The sequence below is a fragment of the Hevea brasiliensis genome, chromosome 18 (genome assembly GCF_030052815.1).
Source record: "Hevea brasiliensis isolate MT/VB/25A 57/8 chromosome 18, ASM3005281v1, whole genome shotgun sequence".
Classification (NCBI taxonomy): Eukaryota; Viridiplantae; Streptophyta; class Magnoliopsida; order Malpighiales; family Euphorbiaceae; genus Hevea; species Hevea brasiliensis.
In genome coordinates, this window is record NC_079510.1 from 40,769,316 (window position 1) to 40,796,014 (window position 26,699).

General features: G+C 34.0%; 5 protein-coding genes across 10 annotated transcripts; 2 read left to right on the forward strand and 3 right to left on the reverse strand.

Annotated features, from left to right (window-relative positions):
• Nucleotides 1-127: 127 nt before the first annotated feature.
• Nucleotides 128-2,278, reverse strand: LOC110637457 (RING-H2 finger protein ATL65). Its single transcript, XM_021787563.2, has one exon. It carries the CDS (start codon nt 1,887-1,889, stop codon nt 618-620), a length of 1,272 nt encoding a protein of 423 aa, XP_021643255.2. The 5' UTR covers nt 1,890-2,278; the 3' UTR covers nt 128-617.
• A 1,891-nt stretch (nt 2,279-4,169) lies between these two features.
• On the forward strand, nt 4,170-9,184 carry LOC110637470 (probable CoA ligase CCL6). Of its 2 annotated transcripts, none has more exons than XM_021787581.2 (19): nt 4,170-4,494; nt 5,364-5,424; nt 5,517-5,612; nt 5,714-5,770; nt 5,845-5,893; nt 5,998-6,074; nt 6,183-6,222; nt 6,315-6,409; nt 6,518-6,682; nt 6,812-6,922; nt 7,025-7,112; nt 7,198-7,264; nt 7,345-7,420; nt 7,491-7,608; nt 7,699-7,944; nt 8,148-8,287; nt 8,412-8,594; nt 8,682-8,801; nt 8,940-9,184. In XM_021787581.2, exons 1-19 carry the CDS (start codon nt 4,346-4,348, stop codon nt 8,985-8,987), a joined length of 1,986 nt encoding a protein of 661 aa, XP_021643273.2. In that variant the 5' UTR covers nt 4,170-4,345; the 3' UTR covers nt 8,988-9,184. The 2 variants fall into 2 exon arrangements, with proteins under 2 accessions (XP_021643273.2, XP_021643275.2); XM_021787583.2 differs by having other exon boundaries at nt 4,176-4,494; nt 5,523-5,612.
• Nucleotides 9,185-9,652: 468 nt separating this feature from the next.
• Nucleotides 9,653-11,398, reverse strand: LOC110637472 (cold-regulated 413 plasma membrane protein 2). 4 transcript variants are annotated; one of them, XM_021787584.2, is made up of 5 exons: nt 11,232-11,398; nt 10,946-11,124; nt 10,486-10,593; nt 10,321-10,391; nt 9,653-10,181 (listed from the first exon to the last, which is right to left on the reverse strand). In XM_021787584.2, exons 1-5 carry the CDS (start codon nt 11,301-11,303, stop codon nt 9,928-9,930), a joined length of 684 nt encoding a protein of 227 aa, XP_021643276.2. In that variant the 5' UTR covers nt 11,304-11,398; the 3' UTR covers nt 9,653-9,927. The 4 variants fall into 4 exon arrangements, with proteins under 4 accessions (XP_021643276.2, XP_057996465.1, XP_021643277.2 ...); XM_058140482.1 differs by having other exon boundaries at nt 11,259-11,390; XM_021787585.2 differs by having other exon boundaries at nt 10,946-11,131; nt 11,232-11,384.
• Nucleotides 11,399-13,523: 2,125 nt separating this feature from the next.
• On the reverse strand, nt 13,524-17,507 carry LOC110637481 (uncharacterized). Of its 2 annotated transcripts, XM_021787594.2 has the most exons (8): nt 17,351-17,507; nt 16,927-17,092; nt 16,755-16,813; nt 15,890-16,008; nt 15,235-15,472; nt 14,579-14,702; nt 13,716-13,817; nt 13,524-13,621 (listed from the first exon to the last, which is right to left on the reverse strand). In XM_021787594.2, the coding sequence occupies exons 1-7, from the start codon at nt 17,408-17,410 to the stop codon at nt 13,738-13,740; spliced, it is 846 nt and encodes a 281-aa protein (XP_021643286.2). In that variant the 5' UTR covers nt 17,411-17,507; the 3' UTR covers nt 13,524-13,621; nt 13,716-13,737. The 2 variants fall into 2 exon arrangements, with proteins under 2 accessions (XP_021643286.2, XP_021643285.2); XM_021787593.2 differs by having other exon boundaries at nt 13,524-13,817.
• Nucleotides 17,508-24,576: 7,069 nt separating this feature from the next.
• LOC110637451 (protein JINGUBANG) lies at nt 24,577-26,331 on the forward strand. Its single transcript, XM_021787558.2, has one exon. The coding sequence runs from the start codon at nt 24,725-24,727 to the stop codon at nt 26,093-26,095; it is 1,371 nt and encodes a 456-aa protein (XP_021643250.2). The 5' UTR covers nt 24,577-24,724; the 3' UTR covers nt 26,096-26,331.
• The last annotated feature ends 368 nt before the right edge of the window (nt 26,332-26,699 follow it).

The window sequence follows — 26,699 nt, forward strand, 5'->3', positions numbered from 1 at the left end:
TCTTGACAATGCACACGTCTGTGTATTCTGATATCCTGAGTTCATTATGCCTAACCATTCGTGACAATAACGAATTAATTGAATTAAATTTTAATAAATTTTTAATTTTCAAATAAGCAGATAATGATTGGTCATCATGAAATTTTAATTTCTCATCAAAGCGAGGAAAGAAGTGATTGAACAAAGCCCATGAGCAGAGCAGCTCATATTCTATAGTCTAGCAGGCTAACCCTGTGGATGAGAAAAAAAGATTCTCACTAATCTCCTTCCACGTGTTGTGTGTGTGTCCTCTGTCGGTGCACTTAGCACAGAGGAAAAAAGAAAGAAAGAAAGGAGCTATCCCTATTCCCACAGGCCTCTCTCCTCATTAATGAATAACTATTTGTTTAAGGGGAAGAGAGACGTGTGGGGAAATTGAAAACTAAAGTAGCAGAGTGTGTGTTCTCTCTCGTCAATTTTTCATTAAATGGTCCTCCCCACATCCCATTAATGACTCTACACAAATTGCCAGACTACTCTCATACTTCTCATTAACTCTCCTCCGTTCCCCGATCCCATCTCCGACCCTTCCTTTTAACCCATCTGCCCTACACGTGTCTTCCCCTTTTGTCCTTTCTTTACCTTCTGTTCAATCTCTCCGGTGACAGCAGCGCCTCCGGATCCCCACACCTTAGTCTGCTCGACGAGAATGCTGCCACCGATGATCTTATGAACATTGGACTCGCCATCGACTTGCTCCGCCGAGATGACCCCCCTCCTCCTCCTCCTCCTCCGCCGCCGCTTGTTGGGTATCTCTCTGACAATGGGAAGAATCCTCCCCTTCGTCTGAAAAATGGTGATTTCATGCCTCTGTAATGTCTAAATGAAAATACCCTATGCTTTGATAATGATCCAAATGGCGATGGCCGTTTACTCCAGAAGCTTCCCCTCCGATACCGCCATGGTGACGCTGTCGCTGGTTCCATCACCAACATCCTCTCCGATGCTAAGCTGCGTTCAAGCCCAAAGGAGTAGGACCGTTTCAACAAGAAATCACGCCCATTGAATCGATCCTCTGACTGACTGTAATTGTTCAAATTGTTGCTATTTCTTCTCGATGATGGTTCCTCAATACAGGGAGTGATCTCTGTTATCGTCGTTACGGTGGTTGCTGCTGTGGTACTGGCATGAGAAGGAGGTGGAGTTTGAATTATGGGTTCCAGATTAATACTATGCAGAATTGTATCATCGAGGCTCGGTCGGATTCTGGCTGCCATCACCGGGATAAACGGGGACTCCGACCGGAATATTCTGGCACGGCAGAGAGGACAGTTAGCGTGAGACCTTAGCCAGATATCGATACAATCCACGTGAAAGGCGTGAGAGCAAACAGGAAGCGTACGGATGTAATCGTTATCTTCGAACTCGAGCAAGCAGACAGCGCAGTCTTTACTATTAGTGCTCAGTTTGTGGGAGCCATTTTTGGTGGTGTAGAGGAAAAGAGGTAAACTATTGATAACGGATACGTCGAGCCCGTAAGGGGAATACACATGAAAGCCTTCAGGCGAGTCGAAGAGAGGCGGCGGGGAGTCTAAGTCGTCGTTGGAAGAAGGGAGGTAACGCAGGCGACGACGGCGACGCCACCTTCGCCAGCGGCGTAGCAAGCGTATGAGGTAACGAGAAATCAAGCGAGAGTACGTGATTACCAGAAAAGCTGTGGCGACCACTACTACCATGGCTATCAAAGGTGGGCTGAAGTCAACGGGAAGTTTGGAGTCAGGCGGGGGTGACCATGACTGGGTGGGAGTGGTAATTGTATTTGTAGTGACGACGGTGGAAGCGGGTGATGGGCCCCGCCTGAAGTGGTGGTGCACCGGCGAAGGGGCAGGGGCCAAGGCTCTGATAACCATGTTGGTGGCGGTTTTGTGTAAAGTGTGTTAATGGCGTTTCGAGGTTTTACTTTGTATGTTGAGGGTGGGGTTCGTTTGTATGGGTTAATTGTTCCAAAAGTTGACCGTGATTTGTCGACGGTGGGGGGAGAGGTGCCATTGAATAAGGCGCGTGGTATCAGGTACATATGCCACCAGCTGTTCTCAATATTACTCGCCATTTACTCTATGCCACGTCAGAAAGCTTTTGAAAATTGGGAGGTGTGTCTGACGGGGGCATTGGGTGTTCTCTTCACTGCGTTGTGGTGTTTGTGTGGAATAAGAAAAGAAAATGCAAAATTTGATGTGGTGGCCCACAATTACTGGATTAATTTCCATGGACTTTTTAATATTAATAACAATAAAATAAATCAAGAATACGAAAACTAATTGGATGGGTGACTGACTATTGTCTATTGGATGGTAATTGCGTAAGATAAAAAAGATATAAATATTATTTATTTATTTTTTATTAGTTGTCTATTTTCAGTCTTATCTCTGAAAATATATATATTTTTATTAAAATCAAAATTATCCTTTTTTTAAAAAAGAAAAAGGGGCAGTACAATATTCATTTGCAATATTGAGTTTTCTTTTATATAAGTTTAACATAAATTATTAAATTAAATATTTAAATAATTATTTTAATTTGACGAATCATGACAATGAATATATAGTAAAATTCAAAAAAAAAAAAAAAGAAAAAAACTATAAACTTGATGAGTATTGACATAATAAGTACAAGTATACTTCAAAAGAAATCATAGACTCGACCATTATTGTCCATTGCTCGAAAATCCACTACTGATTATACATATTAATAATTTTCTCATAAAATGAGGTAAACAAAAATGTTCTTTAAATTACATATATATATATATATATATATATATATATATATATATATATATATATATATATATATATATATATATATATAAAGTTAAGTAGACTGTTACGAACTTAATTTTTAATCAAAATATAATTGACTTTTACTACAGAAAACGCGTATAATTATAACAATTTAGTTTTTTAAAAAAATAAAAATGAATTATTTAAAAAATTATATTACAATAATTTAATTCATTTAATATGATAACTAATAAAATTCAAGGCTCTTTTTATATTTTTATGGGCCACTAAAGAGTATTGATCCAAATGTTTTTCTCAGAAATCCTAAGTATTGAGGCCAATCTCCTCTTCCTTTTTCATTCTTGGGCCTGGAAAAGCTGGCTTATAGTCAGCCCTTCTTCAAGCTCTTGAAAACAGAGAAAATTCAGGAGAAATTGGAGATTCCATTTCCTGTGTTCCACTGGTTCAGTCTGAAAATGGAGAAATTATTAACAGATCAACGGTGTGAATGATTGAATAAAATCTTCAGAAAACCATTCCATTTTTTCTGATTTGTGGGTTCTGGCCTGGATTTTATTATTATTATTTTTTAAAGGAAAAGAAAAATAATAGATCTATTGAAGGCTTGAATAATGGCGTGTGAAGACTTACTGATCAATTGAACATTCAATAACCTCTAATTTTGGTAAGCGGCATTAATCACAATTTGTCGTACCCAACCTACCTGCTGCACCATGCATTTTCTTTTCAATACAACCCACCACCTCTACGTGGACAAGCAACCCATCTACTTCCATTATCTACTCTTAATCCACACATTTTTTTTTTTTAATCTAATTCTGGAAAATTTTTCAATTATCCTTTAAAATGATTTATCATAGAAATAATAGAAAAATATTAATAATTAAATCTTAATATTCACATCATGTTGGAGTCATCAATCCTGCACTAAAAGAAATATGTAATCTTGACTTGTTTGTGTATTGTCAATTTGTCATCTTCAGAATTTGAATGCAATATCTTGCCTAGTGTTAATGCGCCTCCATGTTAGAACAACATCTTATTAAAATTTAATTTTTTTTAACAAAAAAAAATCAATCATTATTTATTATTTTAAGATTCTTATACAGTGATTAATTATTCAAAAACTAGGAAATATTCATAAATGCACCTACGAGAGAAGTGATTAAATTAAATTAAAGCTAATGTAGCCAATGGTGGATGAGATGAACAGAAGTCTATCACTGATCAACAAATATTTGAGAAACCACAATATTTTCTTGAACGAACAGAGAAAAATGTAGACACCAACCGATCATCTACCATAATAAATAAGGGAACTTGTATTCAATGTATTGAAACGGCAAACCGTTTTAAAACACTCGTAAAAACACTGCTATAAAAATCCCTCAGTGATTCATAGAATTTATTTCTCACAGCTCAACAATCTCTGCCACTCCCTCTCTTTCTTTCTCTCTCTCTCTCTTTCTTATGAACACGTACTGTCGTTAAATTCAAGAACAAATCTTATCACAAAAATCAATACTTCTTGTGAAATTTTTTGAGACCTAGTTCTTGAAATCGCAATGTCTATGGATTACATAGTCAAGGTTGAAGAATCAAGGCCTGCAACTGATAGAAAACCATCAGCAGGGCCTGTTTTCAGATGCATTTACGCCAAAGATGGCCTCCTGGAGGTACCTGCCGGACTGGAGTCTCCTTGGCAATTTTTTAGGTATGTTTTTACTATTTATTTTGCATTAGTGTTCAACTTACTGATTTTTTTCAATTTTTTTGGGAGCAATTTTGGTACGGTTTTCTTGAGAACAGAGTCTGGTGTTTCCAGGCAATGATAATTTTAGGCTTCTTCATTGTGTTGTGGAGTGGGAGTCTCCAATGTAACGTATTGAAATGATTTGATTACGTTTTCAGCTTGGAGGCTTGATTAACGTGTCTCTGCTTAGTCACTTGGCGTTTTTTGAGTTGCCCCTGGAACTTCTGTTTTTAAAGATACACCTGGAACTTGAAACTTCAAACAAATGTCTTCCATTTGCATCTGAATAGTTTAACAATATCAAATTCTTGCTTCATTCATTTTCTGATGTTTCTAGGCCTGTGGATAAACATCAAATCCTATTAACAAATGTAATTAAATTTTGATGGCAGTTTATTTCTAGTAAAAAGAGAGGTATTTAATAGCCATATTTATTATCTACATCCATATTCCATTGCAATTAATTTTACCTCTTTAAGTTTTTATAAACTAATTTAATAATTCTTAAATTAAATATTTTTATTAAAATTTTAATATTTGTTAATTTAATTATGGATATTTTAATTAATTTTATATGAATTTTTAATTTAAAATTTATTAAATTTTTTTTTGTATAAAATCAAGAATGATGGAAATTGGATTAAATTGGATTTTTTTTTTATTTTTTTTAAAAAAATTAAAAAATTTTGATTATTGAACTTAATCAAATCCAATGAATAGAATAAATCGAGCCAACTGACATTAAGTTTTGCTTAAATTGGTAAACGTCAAATTTTCTTTTGATTAGTCTTAATTGGTAATTAATAAATTTATTACATGTCGTAATACAGTGATTCGGCTCTTAAGAACCCCAACAACCAAATGCTTGGACGACGAGTCCCAGATTCAAAGGTATCTATTCACTTTATAGTATAATGTTTATATATACACTCTTGAAACTTTCTTCTCCATAGAAGAAACTACTGAAGTTATTTTATTACAAGTTGCAGGTAGGTCCTTATGTGTGGCTCACTTATAAAGAGGCTTATGATTCTGCCATCAGAATTGGTTCTTCAATGAGAAGCCGTGGTCTCAACCCTGTAAGTCCAATTTGAACGAATTTGAAGTACTATATAAACTAAAATTAATCAATGCAAGTAATGAATTTGGAAATAATTAATGGATTTATATTAATTCTCAGGGAGATTGTTGTGGTATATATGGCTCCAATTGCCCAGAATGGATTACTGCAATGGAGGTAATTAATGATGTTTTTGTATTAAGATTAGATTCATGTTGGCCAATTCTGATGCATTAATTTGGCCTTTTCAGGCTTGTAACAGTCAAGCTATTGTATATGTACCACTGTATGACACTCTTGGTATGTTTTTTTTTTTTTTTTTCAATGAATCTCAGTTTGCTTGTGATTTTAATCACAATTCTTCATAGAGCACCCATTACTTGGCTTTTAACATGTATTCACAGGCCCTAATGCAGTGGAGTTCATCATTAATCATGCCGAAATTTCATTAGCTTTTGTCCAGGAGACCAAGCTCTCTTCTGTAAGTTGCCAGAAATTAACTTGGCATTTGCAGAGTGCTCCTAATTCTTTGTATAGGCTTTCTCTTAGATTCTCTTCATTTCACACCATTAACATGTCTCTTTTGCAGATCTTATCTTGTCTCCCAAATTGCAAATCATATCTGAAAAGTAGGTGAACAAACTAAAAACCTCCTTCTCTTTGAAAAGTCTGAAATAGGCTATTGTAGAGTAACAAATTAAACTCTCTTTTTCTTTTTCAGCCATTGTTAGCTTTGGAAATATTTCTAGCAAGCAGAAGAAGGAAGCTGAGGAACTGGGAGTGTCTTGCTTTTCATGGGAGGAATTTTCTCATCTGGTAAAGAATTTGAAATGATTGATCATTTTAGTCCTCTTCGATTTAAATCATTGGTTGTTCAGGTTGGATTTGTAAGAATTTTTCACACTGCTATTTGCTTTTCCACAGGGAAGTTTGGTTTGTGAATTACCTCCTAAGCAGAAGACTGACATCTGCACAATAATGTATACTAGTGGAACAACAGGAGAACCAAAAGGTGTTATCCTTACTAATGGAGCTATCATGGCTGAAGTATTGTCTGTCGACCATTTACTTTTTCTTACAGACAGAGTGGTAAACAACTGAACACATTATGCTTTGAATTAATTCTCTCTTCTCAGAATTCTATGTTCTCAAATTGGAAATCATAAGTCGATTATATATCAGTATCACTATAATGTTAACATTGTTTTCTATTTGCAGGCTACAGAAGAAGATTCATACTTCTCTTTCCTTCCTTTGGCTCATGTATATGATCAAATAATTGAGACCTACTGCATATACAAAGGTGCCTCTATAGGATTTTGGCGAGGGGTAAATATCAAGAATTTCTTCTTGTTTTATTCTGTTACTTTCAGATCTTCACTTCACTTTCCAATTTTTTCCACTGAAGATTGTCTTGGATTTTACTTACAGGATATAAGGTACTTGATTGAGGATGCTCAGGAATTGAAGCCAAGTATATTTTGTGGTGTTCCTAGAGTCTATGATCGTATATATACTGGTATAATTATATGTTTATTTTCATTTTATGCAACTACATTCTTGATCTTTGTTGTTTTAAGCATTAATTTACTTTATTCTTGAAGGTACAATGAGTAAAATTTCATCTGGAGGTGCTTTCAGGAAGAAATTGTTTGATTTTGCTTATAACTAGTAAGTGAATTATAATGTTAACCGCTTCACTGGTATCCTTCATGTCTTAAGTTTTCAACTAATTAGGACTCTGTGCACAGCAAGCTAGGAAATCTTGAGAAGGGATTGCCACAAGCCCAAGCAGCACCCCTCTTGGACAGGCTTGTCTTTGATAAGGTAGGTCAGTATACCCTTTAGTCCTACTAAAAGTTTATGTTCATCAATCTAAATTTTCTCATTTTGGTAGACGAAACAAACATTGGGAGGTCGTGTTCGTATCATGTTATCTGGTGCTGCACCTTTGCCTAGGCATGTGGAGGAGTTCTTAAGAGTCACAAACTGCTCTACTTTATCACAAGGATATGGTATGAAGGAATGCCATATGGCCAAAATGATCTTAACAAGCTAATATGACACCAATCCATTAACTTCTGTGATTTCCCTCCCTGTAATAGGTCTCACAGAAAGTTGTGGAGGTTGTTTAACATCCATAGGTGATGTGTTTCCTATGATTGGAACTGTTGGAGTCCCGGTGACAACCATTGAAGTAAGGCTTGAGTCTGTGCCAGAGATGGGATACGATGCACTATCCAGTATTCCACGGGGAGAGATTTGCCTCAGGGGGAAGTCATTGTTCTCTGGTTACCACAAGAGAGAAGATCTAACAAAAGAAGTCCTTATTGATGGGTGGTTTCATACAGGTAGATAAACATTTTCAAATCTTTTTCTCGAGCTGTAATGTCAACAGAGATATACTAATTTCCTCACGATCTGATGTTTAAGAAGATTTTAGATTTTAATGAAAAAAATCTTTAAATTATTTGTTTATTCTCACTTCTCCTTTATGTACTTATTGCAGATTTAAAATATCACTTTCAGTTAAATGATCTTGAAAATATTGCAGGTGATATTGGAGAATTGCAACCCAATGGAGCAATGAAGATAATTGACAGGAAAAAGAACATATTCAAGCTATCTCAAGGTGAATATGTTGCTGTGGAGAACCTTGAGAACACATATACACGATGCCCTCTTGTATCATCGGTATGTCGATGATAGTCATCATTTTCTATAATATTTAATGCAAAAAATATAATTTTTTTATAAGCAACCAATTCATTTATATAAAATATACCAGAACTTCAGCTGTTCTCTCTCTGGTATCCAGATTTGGATCTACGGCAACAGTTTCGAGTCATTTCTTGTTGCTGTAGTGATCCCTGAGAGACAGGCACTTGAGGATTGGGCGGCAAGCCATAATGTGACTGATGATTTCAAATCTTTGTGCAAAAATCTGAAGGCTAGGAAATATATTTTAGATGAGCTGAATAGCACTGGTCAGACACACAAAGTACGTGAATAATTTTCTGTGTTTCCTGTATCTGATGCGCAGGCTTTAGTTTTATTTCCTCAATTAACATAAGAAATATTGGCACAGCTTAGAGGATTTGAAATGTTAAAAGCAGTTCACTTGGAACCACATCCTTTTGATATGGAGAGGGATCTGATAACTCCAACATTTAAGCTGAAAAGGCCTCAGTTGCTCAAATACTACAAGGTACTTTCCAATGCCATCGCTTGCCAAATTAATACATTTAATAGATCCTTGTTACTCCACTTAATCTCATCTTATAGTGTAGAACTGAAAAAAAAAATGGTATGATTTGCGACTTTATATTGGGAAACATTTGTGCAGGACTGCATTGATCAACTGTACAGTGAAGCAAAGGGTTTGAAAGCGTGAGAGCAATTTTGTAACCAAGAACATAAAATGCAGAAGTGCAGGATTGTCAGTGTCATTTCAATGTTTCTTTAGAGTCATGGTTAATCTTGTTTGAGAACACCTTAAGAGATTGTCAATGTTTATGAATAGACAAGATTACCTAAACTTCTTACTAAGCCCTTCCAAATTTAAATTATAAATTTATACTTGTTTACATATTCCTGATGTTAGTCTCTCTCTCTCTCTCTCTCTCTCTCTCAACATAAATAGTTACTCCAGGGATGTTATTCTGAATATAAAATCTGGTTAAATCATTAGTCTATCATCCAACTCTCTTACAGAAATGAGAAAATTCAAATAATTGAGAATAAACATTTTGTTGTAACTAATTTCTTCACTGAAAGTAGCCAACTCCAAATAGTTTTGAATTAAGGATTAGTTGAATTGAGTTAGGGAGTTTTATGCACAGAAAGTTGAATCATCCTAAAAAGAAAATAATGCCCACTTTGGCAGCCTTCTAACAAACATATAGAATCTTTGCATTTTCCACAGGAATGCAAAAGGATTTGCCAATGTCAAGAACAATAAAATGAGAACATTTACAAAATTAGATACCTTCAACTATGGTGAATGCTGGTGGCTTCATTTAAGTGGAGCAAAATACAAGAACATCAAAAGGCTATCCATTGGCAACAAGATAAACAATAGTATATATCTCCAATAAAATCTCCATGACATTTGAACACTGTTTATTACAGGTAACGGTAATGCAGCAACTTTCCAAGGTTCCAACAAATTTTGTGTACAGAAATGGCAAATGAATAACTGAATTAAGACTTTTAGGTCTCAATAACACAGCAAGGGCAATGCAATTTTAAGTCTGGACATGTTATGATACACAGAAAAATTCAAAAATAAATTTGCCAATGTGAACATAATGGACAATCTTCTGAGTTCTGCATTAAAGGAAATCAATTACCAAAGCCCAGGCAGGATAAACAAACAGAAGGATTATGCCAATGGAATTTGATATGCCGTGAGCTTTTGTAAATGAGTTTCTGAACCCACCAGATGTCCGGATATGTTCTTGAAGCAAATAACAAGCAATGACAAGGCATATTACCACACCTACCCAGCTACTCCTTAACGTGCTTGCAAACAAACTGGGAGCCACTACTATCAGAAGAATCAGAGCACCTGGCATTTCCAGCCAATCTGCAACAAGACATATAGTTAACATCTTTGCGAACATAGGAAAATTTGCAATGACAGATAGAATGAATGAATATCCCGTATTTGATCAAACTAAGCTACACAATGAATTATGACTAGAACCTGTATTGTACTATTGTACCTGGGAAACGTCTTGGGAAGAAAAGCCGCAATATAACAGCAACAAAAGCAATCCATTTTCCAACCTCTCCCCTGATTAAAGAAATAAATTAATGGCGAGGAAAGTGGGGAAATTAAAGGGCCATGGAATAATATGTGTGGTACCCAAAGAATGAATAATCCTCACCTGAAAAAGCTGAACAGTATTGAAGGAAGAGTAAAGAAAATGTAAGGGATTAATAAGCTAGTAAGTATGTTTGTTCTCCAGTTTGTTCGATCCAAGATCAACAAATAACTGCAGTAACAACAATAAGGAATTTTCAGGATAGCTAAAACCCTAACTAAAAACATCAACAGACATGATCACCTGCATATAATTGAAGAGGATAAACCATGAAATTCAAAATCAATCAAGATTTCAAGTATATTAATAAATTATTCACTTGTTGTTTTTCCAATTTTCACCAATTAATCATCAATTAAATCTTAACAAGAACATAACATACATCACCAACAATAATTTGGAACATAGACCAGTAAAATCGAGATTCTGAGAAAGAAGCATGCTAATAAAACTGACAGAAACGCCATAACAAGAAGAGAGCGAGAGAGAGAAATAGAAATTGGGAGAAGTAATAGAGGCATACATTGCAGCAAAAGAAGCAAGCCATTCAAGAAAAGAGGTCCCAAAACCCAACCCACCAAGCTTGATGGCGTGATTGGCTAGCTTCTTAGCAGCCTCGGACAAGTCTTTGATATCTGAAACAATCGAGTCACTGGTTTCTTGATCTGTCCTCATTGCCAGGTAGCTTTTCTTTCCCATTTTCTCAACGCTCAAATTCAAGAAGAAAACAACTCCAGTTTTAGACAGGAAATCCAACCAGAAGAGCTAAACGAGAGAGAGAGAATTATATTTGACTATCAGATTCTTACAAGCTGAAGTGCTACGTCGATGCTTACAATTATTGTCGGAGCTCTACTGTAAGATTGTGCAGATATTGACATTTGCCCTGATGATCTGTTATCTTTAAAATTATTAGAGAAAATAATCTAGATCAAAGTTCAAACCGGCTTCAAATTAAGTGTTGCCACGTCTAATCCGATTTTAATAATAAAAAAAAGTAGTCCTCCCGAAGCTCATAATGGGCCTGGAAAGCTTGGTTTTTTTGAAAATGATAGAACACATCCAACACAAGCCCAGTTGGTTCCCTTTCATGGTGGACCGGTTCCTTGGATCATAAGTATCAGCAGGAGCTTGGAAGGATATATTCCAGAGAAATTGTAATGCATTTGAGCTAAAATCATCGTTTAACATATGGAACTCTACATCTTTAATTGTTTGTCCATGTAAAAAAAATTTTTTTTAACAAAAAAGAATAATTTTTTTCTAAAAAATAACAATATGAAACATATATTAGTGTAATTTTATTATTAGTTTTTTTTTAATTAAAGTTTAAATATATAAATAAACATATAAAATGCCCACTAATAATCAATTCTATTGGGGATTTTAAAAGATTTAACTCTGCAAAAGATGTATATATACATATCATTTTAAAGTTAAGATCAATTGATTTTTCCCACGTTAACTAACAACGTAAAATTAAAACATATTAAGATATATGATAGAGAGTTCATACGCCAATTTTATTATTATTATTATTATTATTTTAGACTTAGTTTATTTACCACCATATGCCCATTTGGTTGAACTACATTATGTGTTTTCTTTTTCTCTTAAATAACTCCAATTAATTCCTAGATCAATTTAATTTATTTAATTTAACAATTATTAAATTCATTTTTACATAAATTCAACTCATCCTTACATTCATTTATTCATTTCTCATTTTTCAATTATTTCTCATTTTTCAATTATTAGTCAAATACATATTGATTAGTTGAAATATAATTAATAAATTTTTTTTATCTAAACCTAATTTATTATGAACCTAAAATACAAGATATATGATGAAATTAATTATTAAATATATAAATATTATGTATTTATGTTTTAAATTCATATTAAACTAAATCTAAATTCTCATAATTAACTTGAGATAAAAAAAAATGGGTTAATACAATAAGGTTTTCAACTAAAAGATTTATTTTATTTAAATAAATCTTTTATATTAATCTTGCAATAAATGTATTTCTCAAACTTGAATAAAGATATAAATTTAAATTAGAAAAAAAATTAGGCCACCCACCAAAAGCTTCTTACAAAAAAAAAAAAGTACTTTATGCTTTTTCCCGTTGATGACTTGTCCCGCTTAGAATTGTGTACGATTCTCGATAGAACTCAACTTGTTTTATTATTTTTTTATTCGGTTTTGATTTTTTATTAAAAATTAAATTCAAACCGTATAAAATTAAATTAATAATTAATTTTATATCTATATTTTTGTATGATAATTTTCAATGTATTATACACTTTTAATATAATTATATTTATAAGTAATTAAAATTATAATTTATTTATATATTAACTATATACAAACTAATATTGTTTTTTACTTCTCCATCTTTTCTTAATAATTACAGTTATCAACACATTAAATCACCCCATAATTCATAATTATATTTATACCTTATAATTAAATCTTATATAATTAATAAATAAATAAATATATATATTATATTTATACTACCATATTACATATTACACTTATTTCTAAATTATATATATTTTTTTATAATTAAATATTATATAATTTAACAATAACTAAAATGACAAATTATGTATTAATGATCTGTTTCAGAATTTAAGTACAATTTTTTATAGAAACAATAATATAAAATTATTTTAAAAATAAAAAACTGCACAAAAACCAAACAATCGATAACCTAATTGAACCGAAACCTAAAAAACAAAGTAGCAAACTATAACCATATCGAAATTTTGGTTAAATTTTAATGTCTAAACATACCCCGAATCGAAATCGAAACAGCACATCCTACTAGCCACCTGACAAGTTAATATCTTGCACATTGAAAATGTCATTTATAGAAGCAAATTTATTGGTAAAATGAAGGGGAAAAAAAAGGAGAAACAATATTTTTCATAATATTTCTTTATGGAAGAAAAATCTCTTAAACGTGCAAAATAAAATCTTCTTAGGATGAAGTCGTTTAATTTTCTGTTCTATTGTCCTATGAAAATTGCTGAGGGCGCGCTGAAAACATAAGGCTTATTAAAACACAGGAAATACCATATTCTATGGATTAATATTAAGAACACTCATTTCCATTCCTTTTGAAGGAAGCTAACCATTAATATCACAAGATGAATGCACAGTTCGAAGTATCAACCCATGATGTAACTGTCAAATTCGATCAAATATTTGAATCAACAACTGATTCAAAAACAGACTGAGAAGAGTACCAAAACCTGGCACAGCATCATATTGATATTACCTCAGGTTTGGTTAATCCCAGGCTAAAACATAGACATATCTGGGGGTGGTCCATACACTGTCTTCCATGAAAATGGGATTAGCCATTTACCACCCTCATCACCTGAAAAATTACATAAACCAAAATCAGTTGGATTGCTTGACCTCCTAAGCCATTCATTTTTAATTACTGGGAAATGATCTCCAATCAAATAATGTTAATTAGCGCATGCAAAATGAAATTCAAAGCTTTCAATTTGTCAAGATGTCTCACATCTAAAGATTATAAGGAATTCAAAGGGCTTGATTAGCTGCCTAATTAGTTAGTTCTAACCTTTTAGCAATGGCTGGTCCAAATCCAAGTAAACCCATCTCATACTTCACGGACTCTTGATTCGGCTCAATTAAGAGTCCCTCATCTAAAAATTACAAGGAATTCAAAGGGCTTATAAGGGTGGAGGGCTAGTTACCTAATTGGCTAGTTCTAACCTTTTAGCAATGGTTGATCCAAGCCCAAATAAGACCATCACACATTTCACAAACTCTTGCCTTGGCCTACTCATTCACCTTCGCCCGTTTAATTCAAATTTGTAATATGATATAAAAGAAAATTTGGCTCAGCTAGTTCAATTCAACTTTCAAGGGAGGATTTCAAGTTTCTAAGTGTCAACCAAAGGGTCAAGAAAGTCCGTGAAGGACTAATTACGTAATTGGTTAGTTTTAATTTTTATAAAGGATTGGTCCAAACCCAAGTAAGCCCATCTCACACTTCCCCTGGCCCACTCGTTCGCCTCCACCCATCCAATACAAGTTTGTGATGCAATTATGTGTTCTCAAGATGAAATTACAGAGCTCTAATAAATAGACTTGTATCACAAAAATCACCATGGAAATTATCTGGAGACAGCCCCAAGAGTTTGCATGCAGCCTCAGCCACATGAAAAGCATCAGGCATGTTGTCCCCTTCAGAGCAGTAACATAATAAGCAAGTAACTTTTAAACCTTTTGCCTGATTCAGAAAACAAAAAAAAAGTCAAATCTTTTTGATCTATGCACATTGAACATTATAGTTAGACTTAAAAAATCTTGCTCCATTGAAATCATAAAGTAAATAAAAGGTAGACCTAAAGCAAGACTCAAAAGAGTTTAGACCAATGATAGATAATGGTGTTATATTGGCAAGCATGAAATGTCGATGTGCAAAGCACAGATACAAAGAAGAATACCACACATTGTTGTCATAGTAGAAGCTCTAGACTCTATAGTATCTCCTCTTTAAAAATTCATTGCAGTGAAAATCCTTTGAAAACATACGGCAGGAAAACAAATACACTTCCAATGTATTAGTCAACATAATAGACTGGCTAGGAACTTCAACCAAAAACGAGACTACGAAGAAACCAAAATTTATAGATAACACATAAACTATAAAATCCAACTTGAATATTGAAATAAAAATACATAATAGAGTGCATTAAAACATTATTGATCATAATTTCACAATTTCACAGAGATTTGCTCATTATGCTTCATAACGATACCTTAAAACAAGAAATGAGAGCGGCAAAAGGCAAACTTGGATAGTAATCTTCTTCTCCTAGTTCATCTTCAAAAGGCAATCTGTTTTCTTCCAATGCATTTCCTTCAGCTAAAGCACTAAGATATTTCCAAGACCTCTGGGCAGGGTTATATTCCTGCAATCTCTTCCAGCCGAGTTGTTCACAATACTCATCTGTTCCATCATTATTGGTACTAGATAGATAATATGTCTGTAAACCACTGAAATGATAAACAAACAATCAAAATCCAAAAAATGATTATGCAGCTGCAAACAATGTACCCACTTCACTGCTTAGGTTGCAAAGGAAATTCAAATAACACAAACATACTTAGCAGATTTCTGTTGTGGGAAGGCATTGATTATAATTTCATGATGCTTAATACGTTTGCTTCATAAAAATTGCACAAGTAAAAACTTATCGCACCAATTATTTTTTTATTGATCTTCTGAAAATGTGGTAGCTGATGAAGTTCTTAATACACCTAACTAGACTGAAAATAAACACCTAGTTGTCATTTAACCAGTTGTCAGAGAATTCTTAGCTACCTCAGGCACCAAAGGACTGCAAATAACAATTTCAGGCTAATTGAAGAATTAAGGGTTGTACTTATGCTAAACACCAGGTGAAGAAATACCTTGACATATCAATTCTTTGCCATCTCCCAAAGTCTAAGCCAGAAAGCACAACAATGTGTTTCTTTCCGCTAGTAACTGCAAAATCTGCCAAGTTCTTAGCAAATTCAATCATCATCCCCTGTACGAACAATTTGTTATCAACCAACAGATTCCCAAAGGCAAGTGGACAGAATAAGAATTTTATGATATATAAACTCATGATGCAACTTCACATGCATGGTTACAAGTGTTGTCCAAAGTTGATGAAAGTCCTGAGACATGAAAGATGCAAACACTCGCTCAAACTCTGGTTGGCATGTTTCCTATCAAGTTTCAAGACTCTTGTAAGAATTTGTCAACAGGCAAATATAGCCATTCATTATAATCCTTTCAATTTGGCAATTAGGAGCTTCTCTCTTACCATTCTGGTTAGTTTGCATAGCCAAAAAATTAGTCTGCATTTCCACTTGAGATGCACTATTGTAGAGAATTTCTTGCTTTTGCTGTCACAACTCATTACTCTCATACTCTCTACTTTTCTTCCCCATCTGATAGTGCACGTAGTACATTGATGATCTAAGCACATAAACATTCTGGTATTTCACCTTTTCAACATAAGTTCACACTATGCATGTTAAACCCTCACTCAAGCAACATACTGCATGCAATTCTTAAAAGATAGTGTGTCATTTTAGCTACAGACTATCAACTCCAAGCATCAGCACACAGTATGCAATGGATGAAGAAATACCCTAATGTTCTAGACTTTAATTAGGCATATCTTCATTTCAGCACAAATACAACATACAAAATAACGCCCAAGTTCATTCCCAAATTGGCATACAGAAATGTTAGCAAAGAAGGCTTCCAAAATTGAAGTAGTACCTGAACAACGGGGGATCGCTGTTGAATGAGAGTCAGTGCACTTGCAGGTGAGTCATATGCTGCAAAACACCCAAAACCTTCAGCAAATAGTACAGTGAAACCAGAAAGAGCAAGTTCGAAACAGCAACATCAATATCAAAATTGCAATTTGAAGACCGATAATAACAATAACCTTCAAGAGGCAGAGCAAGGTCGCCGCAAGGAATGGGTCCATAGGCATCGTTTCCAACGCAAGGAAGAATGTAGGGATCGTCCAAATACCCAATCCTCTCCGCCTTCGTCGAAGATACCAAGAGATCAACAGCTAGCTGCCCCACATTCCCTATCGATAGCGCAGGCTAACATCCGACAAAAGCAGGGGATAAGAAGGGGAAAAAACCGTAAATGATAACGTAAATCACCATGAGGAAGCAAAACAAACAAAACATAGATGCAGTTAACAAATGAGCGCCAATTTCCTTTCTAATCCTACACTTTCCGAGCAACCAAACAAAGTTTAAATGCTACGAAACCCTAGCTTTAGATAAATAAGAAGAGAAATGGCTTCAGCGAGAGTGAAATTTTACGAAAAATAAGAAGAGAAGAAATGAACTCACCAGTAGAAGAGTAGAGCAATCTTGATGTAGTTGCTTGCCTTGTTCGATTAAAAATTCCATTTTTTTTGTAATTAAATTCGATTTTCTATGAGCAATTATTCAAATCACAGCCCCCTCAGTTCCATGGCTCTAGGATCTTGAAGCTGAGTGCCTACTTGATGTTGGCGACTTGAAGAACAAGACAGATTATGGGCCAAAGCCCAAAGAAAAAAGAGTTTTTCTTTTGTGAATTTGAATGACCCAATCGTTGTGCGGGCTGAGCCAGGTAAAAATTAAAAAAAAAAAAGTTATTTTATAATAAAAAATTTATTAATTTTTTATGGAAAAATTTATTAAGATAATATCCAATTATTTTTTAAAAAAATAGAGACATTTTTCTAAAACAAATACTTTTTTTAGTCTTTAATTTTAAATATTTAAGTTTGTTGGTAAGTGAAAGAATGTATATATAATCTATGTTAATAATATTCTATTTTATAGCTTAACTAATGCTTACCCAAGCAATCCCCGAGATGTAATTTAGTTTAATTTTACATAAAAGTCTATATTTTGTAACCATATTATAGTTTTATTTTTAATTAAATAAAAATTAAATAGTATATAAATCATTAATTTATAATAACCAGCTTAATTATGCTCATTAAAATAATAATAATAATAATAATAGTAGATTTTTTTTTATTTATCAAGATATTCTTTTATATCCATTTTATACTGCACAAAAAATTCATCCTTTCGAAGTTTGTGGCTACCTCTCTCAATAATGTCTTTTCCTATAATCAAACGTTAATTCTCTTCTTAAAAGTGTAATGCATTCAATACTCATTGATTATGAAAAGAATTTTTAATCATGAATAATAAAAACTAAAAGTTTATGAAATTAGCAATGCACACAAGAAAAAAAGAATAATAAATGATAATTTGAAGACTCATTATATATATTACACCATCAAATGCTAAACTCAATATGGCATGAAATAAATTTACATATAAAACGTTTAAAAATTATCCAACATTCCAATGTCAAAATATAAGATAAGTTTCTGCCTAATATTGTTCAATTCTTGATCATTAAACATACGAAAGAATAAAGGAGATCAGTGATATGATTCCTCAATAAACTAGTGGAGGTAATAATTAATTAACTCCACGGGTCACACACATACATCAATCAGTAAGCATCTGTTATATATCCACATTAGAAATGAAGATCAAATTCAATTCATTTTATAATTAAGCAGGTGAAACGTAAACAGATAACATACAAAAACCCCATTCATCAAAGTCAAATCCATGATTAAACACCAGTCACGAACACAAATTGAAGAATTTGAAGTTTATACAAACGTCAAAGCTAAATTACTTGTCTTCTCTTCTCAATTTTTGTTTGTTTTAGCGTTGGAATTACTCTTTTATGGTCTACAACGCTGTGCATGCCTACAAAACGAGCCATGTGTAAAGCACTAGCTAACAGTGGCGGGCAGTGTAGTGCATGAATGATTTTGAGAACAGAGAAGCCACTTGTCTTCTTCCCATTACTACAAAAACATGGCCAGTGCCAGATTCTTGACTACATAGTCCAAATCTGCTAAAGAATGCAAGCCAAGTGTACAGGACTAGGGCTACTATGGTCTAGTATTATATATTATCATGTTCTGAAAACTCTAGATGATTGAAATGGGAAAATTTTCACCAATATTTGGGGCCCCTGTGCATGTTTCAGAAAGTTGGCATGCGATAGAAGTTAAAAAATTGAATCGTTGAGCACCAAAATCAGGGTTTTGATGACGAATGGAAATAGTTTTGATTGCAACTTACAGTCACCTCACTGCTTTACTATTGGAGATCGGTGGGAGTGGGACAAAGCTTTGTGCTTGTCATTTTTTGTCTCTTTCGTTTGGCCATTACTAAGAACTGAGAAGAGTACCCTAGAAAGTAGAAACAAGTTAAAATAAAATACCTTTTTTATTTTGAGCTTTATATAATATTAGTGAGTTTATCTCCATTTTAAGCATTAATTAAAACGAAACAAGATAGAAGAGGACATTATAGCTAGAACAAAGAGAAGCATAATTGTCTGGTTTCTAAGAATAATTGTATATATATACATGTTTTGTTTGAGATATGTTAGAAAGATTCTATCTCTTGCGTAAGGTCAATGACAAATAATCCAATACACCATCATTTTACAATCATTGTAGTGCTTGAAGCTCCAAAAAATTTCATAATATCCAAGATATTTTCTTTTTATGAAGGAGCAACTACTACTGTGCGCACAGTGGGAGGGGACACAAGAGATTTTCCGATCTCAATTGGATTACACCAAGGATCAACCATAAGCCCTTACCTTTTTACATTAGTTTTAGATGAATTAACAAAACATATACAAGAGAGTATTCCTTGGTGCATGATGTTTGCGGATGATATTGTTCTGATAGATGAAACACGAGAATGAGTCAATAGAAAGCTAGAATTTTGGAGAAGTACTCTAGAGTCAAAGGGTTTTAAGTTAAGTAGAACGAAGACAGAATACATGCATTGCAAGTTCAGTGAAGGCCAAACTGGTGATAGGGAAGGAGTTAGTTTGAATGGAGTGGTACTATCCCAAAGTAATCATTTTAAATATCTAGGCTCAGTCCTTCAAGTAGATGGGGGATGTGAGGAGGATGTTAGTCATAGGATTAAAGCCGGATGGTTGAAGTGGAGACGTGCCACGGGAGTTTTATGCGATTGTAAGATTCCCAATAAGTTGAAAGGAAAATTTTACCATACAGCCATACGACCGGCTATGTTATATGGTAGTGAGTGTTGGGCACTGAAAGAGTCGTATGCGTCTAAGATAAGAGTTGCAGAGATGAGAATATTAAGGTGGATGAGTGGCCATACTAGATTAGATAAAGTCAGTAATGAGAGTATTAGAGAAAAGATAGGAGTGGTGTCAATTAAAGTTAAGTTGAGAAAAGGGAGATTGAGGTGGTTTGGTCATGTGAAGCATAGACATACGGAGGCTCCAGTTAGATAAGTAGAGCACATTAGGTTAGATGATAGAAAGAAAAAAAAGAGTGGACCTAAATTGACTTGGAATAGAGTAGTACAACATGACCTAGAAGCATTACACATTTCTGAGGATTTAACCCAAAATCGTTTAGAGTGGAGAAAGCGAATCTATATAGCCCACCCCAAATTTTTTGGATAAAGGTTTAGTTGAGTTGAGTTGAGTTAAATACTATATTGGGTTATTAATTATATCATTATATACAATTAATATACGAGCAACTCTCCTATTTTATATGTAATTTTCTCCAAATTTCTCTCTCTTTTTTAACGTAATTTATAGATTGACATTACTATATCCTATACCTGCAAGATCATTATACACTTACACTTGTCATAGTATTCTTTATCTGTACGTAGTTTGTTAATTCCTTACTTTGCAGCATACACAGAGACGTGTTAATTTAACAATCACACTTGCATAAATTTCTAAGCATGATTAATTTACATTTCTTCATTAACACTTGCCTTAATTCTACTTCTTGTTAATTACCATTCTGCTTGCTTACGTTTTGTTGCTTTGCTTACTAAATTGCTATATACTATTAGAATTGGTAATAGGAAGCAGTGAAGTCAATATAAAGGCAAACCTCATTAAGGTTAAACAAAACTTTTAGCTTATGTAATATTGCCACAGAAAAAGATTATATATATGGTCGTTATAATAACTTAATTTTGTTCACCAGTGTCGAAACGTGTTTGATGATTATCAGACAAATCCCAGATTAATATAGAGTAATCTTCCAATTAAAGAAGAATTAGTCTTCTTGCTTGCCTCAGTGATTAAAAGATTATTGCAGAGATTGAAATGTTGACGAGCGGCATGTTTGATGATCAATAGACAGGATCTAAGATAAGTTATAATAATCGATCAAATCTTGTAGCAATCTGCTAGCTAGCTCCTTATTAATCAAGCGATTAATTAATTAATTACTACTACTAAAATAATGAGATACAGTTCGCGTCTGATGGTAGAGCAATTACATGTGTGCTTGAGGATTAAGGGGCAAGCCAAGAGATATCGGATTTAAAAAGGACTTGATGATAATATTAATTAAATATTAATATTGATATTCAATTTATTTCTCTATACATATCTTTTTTCTTGAAAGAGACTCAGATATACAAATTAATATTCGCCATAGAATTGATAACTCTCGTAAGTTGATAGAGAACTCGAACACTTGGCAGTCCACATTTCTTTAATATATATATATACATATCATCCTCTTTACACTTGTTATATGGTTGAAGTTGGTGAGCACAAGTCTTGCCAACTGTGGCTCTAATTCTACAGGTTAGCAAAATATTTAGAAACAGGGACAAGTGTCCATGGCGATGCCTTGTAGCTTATGATGAATGTGACATTTTATACATATACAGGCCCCATTAGCTATTATTAGATTGTTGTAAACCTCTTATCGACACCAATATTTAACTCTTTTTCCCCTCACTCTTACTAAAAAAATAAAAATTTATTAATTTGAGTGCATGCATGTAGACAATTTCAAATATATATATATATATATATATATATATATATATATATATATAAAAGTGTTTAACGTTACGTTAAAAATTTAAACTATTAATAAAGATGTAATTTTAACTCTTTATATCATAACAATATCATGTACCAAAAGCACTTGAGTAGAATCACTAAGTTATCCCGCTCAACGACGACAATATTTCTCTTAATCTCTCATTCAAATCTGAGGAAGATTGAAATTATCTTGGGTTGGTTTCTAAATCAAACAAAGGGTAACTGAAATTATGGGTTAGGGAACAGAGGGTCATGGAAGGCAGCACCTAACCCACTTACAATTTAAGTCTGTACGCCTATTAAGGTCAACAAGTTTTTGAAATGGCTGCTCTCTCAAGACTGTTTCTTTTCCCACTATATCCACAACTATTATATGTTCATCCAATTAATTACATATATCTTCAATTATTTAAACTATTTTTTATAATAATAATAACTAATTTTTATTTAAGTTCATTAATTAAAAATATATATCATGCATTGTCGATCAGTTTTTTTTTTAATTTTTTTAGAAAAATAAAGAAAAAAAATTAAATATTATCGTTGAAAATTAAGGAAAATTAGCACATTCCATATATATATTTTTGTTTATTTGTATTTTTTTTATAATGTTCAATTTTTTTAATAAAAGAAAATCTCACATTTACTTATTTCTTAAAAAAATTTCAGATTGAGGAGAAGAGAGGCCTCAATCAGCTTATGCCGTAATGCTAACGTAGCATAAGTGAAGGACGGGTGTTAGTGAATGGTTGGTAATTGCGAATCTACCACGGACCACGTGGCAAAAGTGGGGATAATGTTCCGTTACTTGGCCGTTAACCCTTAACGTTTAAAGTTCGAGGTCGCTTTCGTCTACCAATCGCAGATGGAAGTGGCAGCCAATTAAGGGCCGTTGAAACTGAGACCGCGTGAGCGCGGCAAACAAAAAGGTTGTTCTGGCTCGCCACCACGCTCTCGAAGAAGAGTGAAGATTTCCCTTACTGAGCATCGCCGTTGAGATGTTATTAAAAAGAATATTATTTTTAAATTATCCATTAAAAACTTAAGTTATAAAAAAATATATATTTTTTAATTAATTTCAACTTCAATCCGGAATTGTTGTTCCTCAGCAGCAACATTAAGCGTATGGTTCACCAACTTTGACTTGTATACGTTTTTCACTATATTTCTCATGTGACCTTTTGAATATTGCTGGTTACTTTTCTTTTATCTTTTTCACATTTTTCTTTTCTTTTGCCGCATTTGATAAATGAAATGCATGAAATCAAGTATATCCAATCAAATCTGAGATTGGTCAGTCTTTTCATACTTTTAAATTGCATGAATTTACATCTCTTTATTCACAAATATAATGGAAATATATGTCAAAAGAGCTATTCTAATTATACATAATTCAAAAAATAAAAAGACTTTGACAAATATCTCAATAAAACTTTGTTCCCTAATCTCTAAGATTAGTGCCTGCATGAGCTAGCATTCAAAAGCAACATTTAGAGAGGATTAAGAATGGGGTTGAGTGCTAAAGAGAAATCATTGAAGTGGCTTTCAATTGAGGTTGTTGTCAATGGTTTTCATGTCTGCCACCATTTTAAAGCTTGGACTAATGATATGAAGCATGATCGATATATATGCGTTTGATTTTGTGGCCACCATGATAAGTACAATGAAAATAATTTGTCATCTCGACCCAAAGAATCATTAACAAGTGGTACGTAATATTCAGGATTGTACGTGCAAGGTAGTTGCTGTTGAGTTTTCAAATGTGGTAAAATTATGGCAGTAGCAGGAGAGGTGGCCATAGCCGGCTCAAGCTCTTCTGAATGAAAATGAAAGTTGTGTGAAAATGATATATATATATATATATATATATATATATATATATATATATATATATATATATATAGACGAATATTTAATATTTTGGGTGATCTATATTTTCAAAAGGTAATGGATAATTACCTTTCTTTTCAATAAAAGAAAATCGTGTAAATTTTTATTTGAAAAGAGCCACTGAAATAATCGCGCTAGTCAAACAATAATTAAGAATAAAACCAATTCTATACCGCCTCAAAAATCTACTTGTTGCAGTAATTTTGTTCTATTTTGTAAAGTCAAATGGTGGAGAAATTATATTACCACATTTATATAATTGTTAATCTTTTATTGTTCTCTGTCATTTTATGTATGATATTGATAACATTCCAAAGAAAAAAAAAAAAAGTGTGGCAGTAACAAATACAGGGCACCAAACTTTCAAGGCGAACCAAAGTGGAATGAAAAGTCTAAGAACGACGTAGTTTAGCAGTCAATTCATAAACGTAAAGACAGAAAAAGTCAAAATTTTCCTTGTTATGGAAATGTAAGAGTCAACAGCGTGAAAAATTTAAAAAGGTTCTTGACAAGTTAAAATGTTAACGTGTGTCCAGAAATGGAGAGAGTTATTATTGGCGTGCAAAGCCTAAACGCCTACAAAAAAAGGCCACCTTATTAAGTTTCCCTGTTACCGGCACACCCAGTTCCCCGGTTGAAATGATTACGTTTTTTGCATCGCAACGTGTTGTCTTTCCACACCCTTAGATCACCAACTGCTTTTCAATCCTCTCATATATATATACGCACTCAGTCCCTCGCCCTTCTCTAACCTTTACAATTCTCCACCATCAAAAATTAAAAATTTCCATTCAATATCATCTCTTTCTCAGCATTTGTTTCTCTTTTCTTATCAAGTTGCGGAGGCTCTTTTCTTGAATTGCTAATCCAATTGTTTTGCCTTTTATATGAAACACGAAACAGGTAGCACCATGGTTGCAGAGCGTAGAGGTCTTAACCGACCAAAGCTTGGTGCTTTCTTACACTCTGACCCTGCAATCTTTCCCAACCAAGAAGATGATTACTCCAACTATAAGACTGGTCCTAGTCCAGCCTCTCTTGCAAGCCCTAAATATTCTAATAGCTGCACACCCACAAGTGGTGAGTCCTCTCCTTATCCTATGTCTCCGTGGAGCCAGCCGTCTCCTTATGCTAAATCTCCGTGGATAATACCATCTCCGATAATCAACCATAATCTCAGTAATAATGGCCTTATTGGATCCATTGTACGCGAAGAAGGTCATGTGTATTCGTTAGCTGCTTCTGGTGACTTGTTGTATACGGGCTCAGACAGCAAGAACATACGCGTATGGAGGAATTTGAAGGAGTTCGCGGGTTTCAAATCCAATAGTGGCTTAGTTAAGGCCATTGTTATATCAGGGGACAAGATTTTCACTGGTCATCAAGATGGGAAGATCAGAATCTGGAAGACATCTCCCAAAAACCCTAGTGTCCATAAACGATTTGGAAGCTTACCCACTTTTAAAGAATCCATTAAAAAATCCTTCAACCCCAACAACTACGTAGAAGTTCGTAGACACCGCAATGTTCTACGCATCAAGCATTTCGACGCAGTGTCTTGCCTGAGTTTGAACCGAGAGCAAGGTTTATTATACTCAGGATCCTGGGATAAAACCTTGAAAGTATGGCGGATTTCAGACTACAAGTGCATGGAATCGATCAAAGCACATGACGACGCGATAAATTCAGTGGTGGCGGGGTTCGATTCATTGGTATTTACAGGTTCGGCTGATGGAACGGTGAAAGTATGGAGGAGGGAGCTGGAAGGAAGAGGAACCAAGCATTTCTTGGTGCAGATACTGTTAAAAAGAGAAAACGCGGTGACCGCCCTGGCAGTAAATCAAGAATCCGCCATGGTGTATTGTGGTTCCTCTGACGGGCTGGTGAACTTTTGGGAACGTGAAAAGCACTTATCGCACGGTGGGGTCCTCCGGGGTCACAAAACGGCTGTCCTGTGTTTAGCAACCGCCGGTAATTTGGTGTTCAGTGGGTCCGCCGATAAAAGCATATGTGCATGGAGGAGAGAGTCAGGTGGGGTCCACATATGCTTGTCGGTTTTAACAGGTCATAATGGGCCAGTGAAGTGCTTGGCCGTGGCAGAGGATCAAGATTCCGACGAGGGAGATCAACGGTGGATAATATACAGCGGGAGCTTAGACAAATCGGTTAGAGTGTGGCGCGTGTCTGAGGATGCGTACCTGTACAATTACCAATCACCCAGGTCCCGGGCTAAGCGATATCTCACCGCCGACCACTAACAGAGGTCATTATCAACGTTAAAAACGCGAGGTGAATGGACTTGAAGATCACGCGGAGCCACAGGAACTGCATGGTGGTGAATATGGAGCAGGACCGCCTCCGGATTGCAAGATTTTGCAACTTTGAAATTGGGTTTCCTCATGTCAGAAGCAATGTGGACATTTTCTGTGTCCTCTTATTATCGAAGTGTATAATTTGTCGGTTTTTGCACACTAAGCAAAATTTAGAATGAAGTTTCTTAGTATAGCCTGCATAAGATATGCGATTTTTTTTATTTAAATTTAATTTATCATCACTTAAAATATAAAATATATAATAAAATTTATCTATTAAATATATAAATTTTATATTTTTTTATTTTAAATTTATGATAAATCAAATTTAAATAAAAATTCTCCTGTATAAAAGTTTGTATGTTTTGTACATTGGGCTTGCATTAATGTTGATAAGTGTACAAATTTTAGACAATGATATTATAATTCCAAACCTCATTCAATGTTATTCATTATTTTCTTTATTTTGATGCATATCAATTATACTTTTATTCTACAAGAAAAAAGATATTTGAAAGTAAATTAATTTTTGTAATTTGATCAAAAAACA